The sequence below is a fragment of the Tiliqua scincoides genome, chromosome 2 (assembly GCF_035046505.1).
Source record: "Tiliqua scincoides isolate rTilSci1 chromosome 2, rTilSci1.hap2, whole genome shotgun sequence".
Lineage (NCBI taxonomy): Eukaryota > Metazoa > Chordata > Lepidosauria > Squamata > Scincidae > Tiliqua > Tiliqua scincoides.
Window position 1 is genome coordinate 155,241,523 of NC_089822.1, and position 6,214 is coordinate 155,247,736.

The 6,214-nt window shown below is 41.3% G+C and overlaps 1 protein-coding gene across 1 annotated transcript; it reads right to left on the reverse strand.

Annotated features, from left to right (window-relative positions):
• Positions 1 to 501: 501 nt before the first annotated feature.
• On the reverse strand, positions 502 to 5,966 carry LOC136638843 (CMRF35-like molecule 7). The gene is made up of 3 exons (XM_066612872.1): positions 5,807 to 5,966; positions 2,507 to 2,564; positions 502 to 604 (listed from the first exon to the last, which is right to left on the reverse strand). The coding sequence occupies exons 1-3, from the start codon at positions 5,964 to 5,966 to the stop codon at positions 502 to 504; spliced, it is 321 nt and encodes a 106-aa protein (XP_066468969.1).
• Positions 5,967 to 6,214: the final 248 nt, after the last annotated feature.

Genomic DNA, 6,214 nt, shown 5'->3' on the forward strand with positions numbered 1-6,214 from the left:
GAAGGGAAGGAACCATGCACACCACCCTGAGTTCCTTAGAGGAAAGTTGGTATAAAAGTGGTTTGATTGATTGATTGATTGATTGATTGATTGATTGATTGATTGATTGATTGATTGATTGATTAAGTCATATGGGGGTGACAAAAATTTATGGGCCCCGGGTGTCAAATGACTTAACTACGCCACTGGGTGGGCTCTTTGGATTCTGCAGCTTTTGGGTATAGAAACCGAGGCACCACAAACACAGTGGTAATCATGTGGGGTGGTCACATTGTCTCATTGGTGGTGTTTTGTGTTCAGGTAGCAAAGACACATTCACATACTTCAGCTAGGTGGAAGTTATTGGATGTTCTGATGTCTTTCTGTGAGATAGGGTGTCTCCTCCTCATGTAGCTGTATCTCTGTCACATATGAAATTAGGTCATTAGAGCAGGGCTGCAATGAATAAAACAGAATATGTTGTGCTTTTCCACAAGGTGGCGGCGTCCTCTCCTCAGAGTGCTATCTTCCTCTTCTGTGCATCCAGATTATTGCAAAGACCAAACACAGGAAGATGGGAATTTTCATGCCAATTAAAATCAGGCCAGACACACAAATCAGGGAACTGCATAGAAGAAATAGAGTATTACCTGCATTGGTACAAGAAAACAAAGCTATTTACCACCATTCTCCAAGTAAAGGGCTCTGCCATTCGGTTTAACATTCACAATGAAAAAAATATGTGTAAGAAAAAAATTTCATTTTTATTTAAGTATTTTTCATTGGCATTCATTTTGTTTTCTATTTGATTCATTTCACTGAAAATGTTCAGCTTTCTATTAAGACCTACCCCATCCTCTAATGCCTATATCTTTGGAATTTTCCAACCAACTTGCACAACATTGTAAAACATATTATTAATAAACAGACATTATTTAATAATAAACATTATACATAATAATATGATAATATTATCATGTTACTATCACCAAATAATAAATAATAATATCTTTTTCAGTGGCTGTTGCTGGCGTCTCTTGTGTATTTTTTTTTTAAGATTATGATCCCTTTGGGAATAGGGAGCCATTTATTGATTCATTTTACTATGTAAACCACTTTGTGAACTACTCTTGCTGAAAAGCAAGTAAGTATTCATCATCAACATCTGCATCTTGAGAACAAATTCCTTTCAAGTCTATTGTTTTGATAGATTCCAGTAGGATATAAAGGATCCCATTTATTCATTAAAGCCACCTATTGTCATTTTTGGTTGTTATATATGCCTACTGCAAAGTACCTGCCACATTCCAGAGGGAATGGATACAAGGAGCCCATTTTACGTGCAATTGAAAAGGCACATGAATCTGAGATTTTCATAAATTTCTATCACAGAAAACAAACTGCTTTCCTGATGCTTGTAACTTTTGGTTTTCTCATCCAATTGGCATGAATGTTCATGTGTGCTACTGTACCTTTAAGGTATCATATAGGATAAAAGTTTCTTATTGTATATTTTAAATAGTGATTAATGATACTACGTTATGTAAGCTGCATTGGAAATGGCAACATTGAAATGCTGGGTATGAGTGATTTCAATGAAATACATGAAGAAATGAATGAATAAAGCTGAAATCTTATATGCATTTATATGGGAGTGAGGTCCATTGAACTCAGTGAGACTTACTTCTGTGTAAACATGCATAGAATTGTGCTTCTGGTCTATTAGGGTAATAGGACCTGCTGATTGGCTACATGGTATGTGGAAATTCATCCTGAATCTTTCTTAGAAGCTCCCCAACTTATGCACATTCAACTTATGAACATCATTTTCAACCCCAAGTTCCAGATAGCAGTTGATGCTGGTGAGTATGGAAGCCATTCAGGAGCACTGACAATGTTCAGAGTAAAACTGATGGCTTTCCCCGGTGTAAAACTAACAGCACTGACAGTGTCTCCAGTACACTGTACACTCCAGCACTGACAGCTACAGCAACAGAGACTGTGGAGCTTCTGTATTATTATTATTTATCATTGCTAACTTTATTTATATCCCGCCTTTCTCCCCACAGGGACCCAAGGAGGCTTACAACAATGGTTAAAACATAGATTAAAAACATAATTTAAAAACAAAATAAAACACATTTGCAAAAAAACACATCTTAAATGTGTTTTGTATATGCTAAATGACTGCACTTAAGGCTTGATAAACAAAAGACTCTATAGAGGTGTTGGATAGAGGGGCTGGATTTATTTCTTCTTTATTCAGGGTCACTTTTCTGTTTTCCAGCAAAATAACAATTTCAAGATTTGCCACCTTGCAACAACAAGATGCGTGTGCCCTGCACATCTTACGCGAGTTAGCATGACAAATCTTAACACAAGAACAGGGGTAGATTGCAGAATTTTGTCTGTTCCTCTGGGAAATACCTATTTGTACTGTATTTGTATTCAGACCAGTCAGAAAGGAGAGATCTCTAACTCAGATCAGAACATGCTGTGAATTGTGCCAAGAAGGAAACTCACAAACCTGGCACAAATGAAATCCAACGTGGAGGCAATATGGCCTGGATCATCTGGTTTTCTTTCTGGTGTAGAAAGAACAAAGATTAGAAACAAAGGTGTGAAATAGGGACGCTCAAGTAAGGTTCTGAGCACTCAATCCTAAAGGCCCTCAGCACCGGTGCTGGGTGTCGTAAACGTGTTGTGAAGTATGTTTATGGCACTGTTTGCTGGCTCTGACCCAGCACCGAATGGACGCCACTTGGAGCAAGGGAAGAGTTCCAGGCAGTAGTAAGGTTTGTTGGGGAAGCGGAAGGCATTCTGGGGTGGGGAGAAGGTGGGGCGGGGAAAGAAACAGAGATGCAAGGGGGTAGGACTGGACCAGTCCACTGTAATTCATATCGGGCTGAAAAGCCCGACATGGAGACTCTCAAGTCTGTGTCAGCACGATAGCTGGCACAGACTTGAGAAGCCCCATCGTGGGGCTTGGGCCTTTCCCCCCAAGGAGATTTCTGGTGGCCTCAGTGATGCTGCTGGATGCAGCAGTAGCCATTTTGGGGCTGCACTCAGCAGCACCGCTGGGGGTAGGATTGGGCTGTGAGACTGCTAACCTATACATGCTTACCCAGACTTATTTCTGAGTAGGCATTCATAGGATTGCACTGTGAGAGACAAAACGTTGATTAGTATAGAGGTATTTTCCCCCATACCTTCATTTTGATGGTAATCAATTGACTAGGTTTTCTATCTGCATTCAGCCCTTCCAGAGCAATCCACTCCATTCTCCTAGACTCAAGGACCTAGAGCAGTGTTTCTCAAACTGTGGGTCGGGAGCCACTAGATGGGTCACAAGTCAATTTCATGTGGGTCCCCATTCATTTCAATATTTCATTTTTAATATATTAGACTTGATGCTACCATGGTATGTGACTGCATCTGGGGAAATGTTACAGCTCTGTAATTTTAACAGGCTACTATGTATATGCTCTTAACAATGATAATAAATGGGACTTACTTGTGGGTAAGTGTGGGTAGGATTACAGCCTAAGATTGTTAAAAAATTTTCCTGCTTGATGATGTCACTTCTGGTCATGAGATCACTTCTGGTGAGTTCTGACAGTTTCTCGTTCTAAAAAAGTGGGTCCCAGTGCTAAACATCTGAGAACCACTGACCTAGAAAATTGTCTGCTGTTCCTACCTTAAATCCAAACAATTGGGTTTGTTTGTCATGTCATCAAGCATCCAGACTTGACATGGTGAAATCCTGTGGTTCATGAACAGTTAGTACCAGAAGGAGAAATCAATTCAAGAACTGGCTTAATTACCCCTGCTAATTGGTAAGAGGCACTTTTTCAAGTGGGTGCTTCTCTTTAATTTAGCAGAGGGAGAGTAATTGGTCCCCCTCAACCCTCCTGTGTCTTTTCTAGTGGCTGCCTGCTGGTGTTCTTTTGCATCCTTTTAGAGTGTGAGCCCTTTTGGGACAGGGTGCCATTAGATATTTGATTTTCTCTGTAAACCGCTTTGTGAACTTTTTGTTGAAAACCGGTATATAAATACTGTTAATAATAATCATTAATAATAATCATTAACCCAACAGGGAAGGCTTAGAATATGTTCTAATTGAAGATATTATTGCTTTCTGAATGCGAGTACTGCAACTTCCAGAAATGTTAGGTGTGCATAAAAGGAGATGCTGCAAAGGGAATGTGTGTGGCATGCCCAGGAGAAAGGGCAAAAAGGAACATTTTAATAGCACTTTTGTTTCCAAAGCAGGCCTGGAGGCTTTCACTATGGAACACCCAATATATGAAACAGAATCAACAAAGAAGTTTCCAGTTGCGACTCATTTTGATGATGACTTTCTTTTTACTCCAATTTCAGCTGACAAATAGCTCTCGCTTGTGTCTTATAGGAGAGGGTTGTCTCTCATGCCAGCTCATCATGTTTCTGTGATGTGTCACGAGTGGTCCTTGTTTCAAAATCTCAGGTTCCAGACACAGTGGGCCTGACAGCGGCATCCACCCACAGCAGGGCTGCTTTTCTTCGGGGTCAGAGTAAAAGTCCGGATCATAGGCAACGTATGGCACTCCATGGAGCTGGAGTGTTTGGGGGTTGGGGAGGACGCACCAGGGCATTCTCAACCTCCCAACCACATGTGGAAAATGTAATGCCAATAACACAGGAGAGAACATTTGCAGAGGGCAGTGGCGTCACTAGGGTTCGCGTCACCCGGTGCGGGAGGCCAGCGCGTCACCCCCCTGCAGTGGGCGGGGTGATCTACCTTCGCCCCACCCCCACTGGTTTTTTGGCTGTACCTTTTGATAGAATAAAGATATGTCAATGCAGTTTGTTTCATCGCATGCTGCATGAAATTATACATTGATTGATATATAACATGATGGTATTATTTTTGCAAACTGTGATTTTAGTGATTTTGGTCACTAGTGGTGTCACCTCCCCCCCCCCCCGGGTGTCAACTTAGTAACACCCTATTGGAGCAGTTCTCGAACTTTTAGCACTGGAACCCACTTTTTAGAATGACAATCTGTCCAGGACCCATCATAAAGCGAATTAAAATTAATTATAAATAAATTAAAGTAAAATAAATAAATAAGGGAAAGCCAGCCCTGTTCCACCAAGTGAATTTTCTTCAATAACACCCCCCCCCCAAAAGTATGAGTAAGATTTTCACCCCTACCCAGTACCCAGTTCAATTTAAGTTCTTATATTTCAAGCATATCACTCTCAGGACCCACGTGGCTTTACAAGTCTGAGAGCCCAATCCTATGCCTGTCTACTCAGAAGTAAGTCCCATTATAGTCAGTGGGGCTTACTCCCAGGAACATGTGGATAGGATTGCAGCCTAAAACAGAAAAAAAATTCACCTTACCCTGTCAAGCCTCTGTTTTGTTCTTTTTCTTTAAGGATTCTCTTTGGCTAGTGGCAGAGTACCTGCTGGTGACTCCAAGCGTGAGGTATATATTTGTTGGAAAGATGTGAAGTTGAGGGCAGGAGCAATATCTGTACTTGCTCATATGCAGCAAGGCGATTCACTCCACATAAAGTCTAACATCCTAAAACAGAATGTTCTCTCCCTAGCATTCAGTTGTCAGGGTCATCATTTTACAGTTACTTGTTCAATAGGGTAAACCTCTTTTTTTCTCTTCAGCAATCATATCTAATCTCAGCATCCCTATTTTTCACAGTGTCCCCAGCAGTACATGGAGATGGTAAGGACTGAATAGAAGCCCCCCCCCCCCATGCAGTTGCACCAAAGATGGCACTCCATTTGCTGAAGGGAAATTCAAACTGGGACCTGCTCACCTACCTGTAATGTTAACAGGAGCAATCAGATCTTTGTTTCCTGGCACAGTCACTCTACAGCTGTACACACCAAAGTCATGCTTGTTCACATTATCTATTGTCACGGTGAACTGAAGCAATGAATGGTTGTCTTCAATGGAGACTCTGTCTTTCCTCACTAGCATGTCTGTTCCTGGAGTCTCAACAATTTTATGGCAGCTACTTCCAGGTCCTTTGCACCAATATTTCCTGTTTCCTGTATATTCCTTAAAGTAGACACATGGCACAGACACTGATGCACCAAGAGTTGCAGGCACAGTCTCAGGGGCAGTCAGTTCTCTCCGCTGACAGAAACATCCTGAAAAATAAAATGACAATGGCTAGGCTATAGCTGTTCTCCCTGACACCTAATTTTCTAATTTTATGGGGGTCT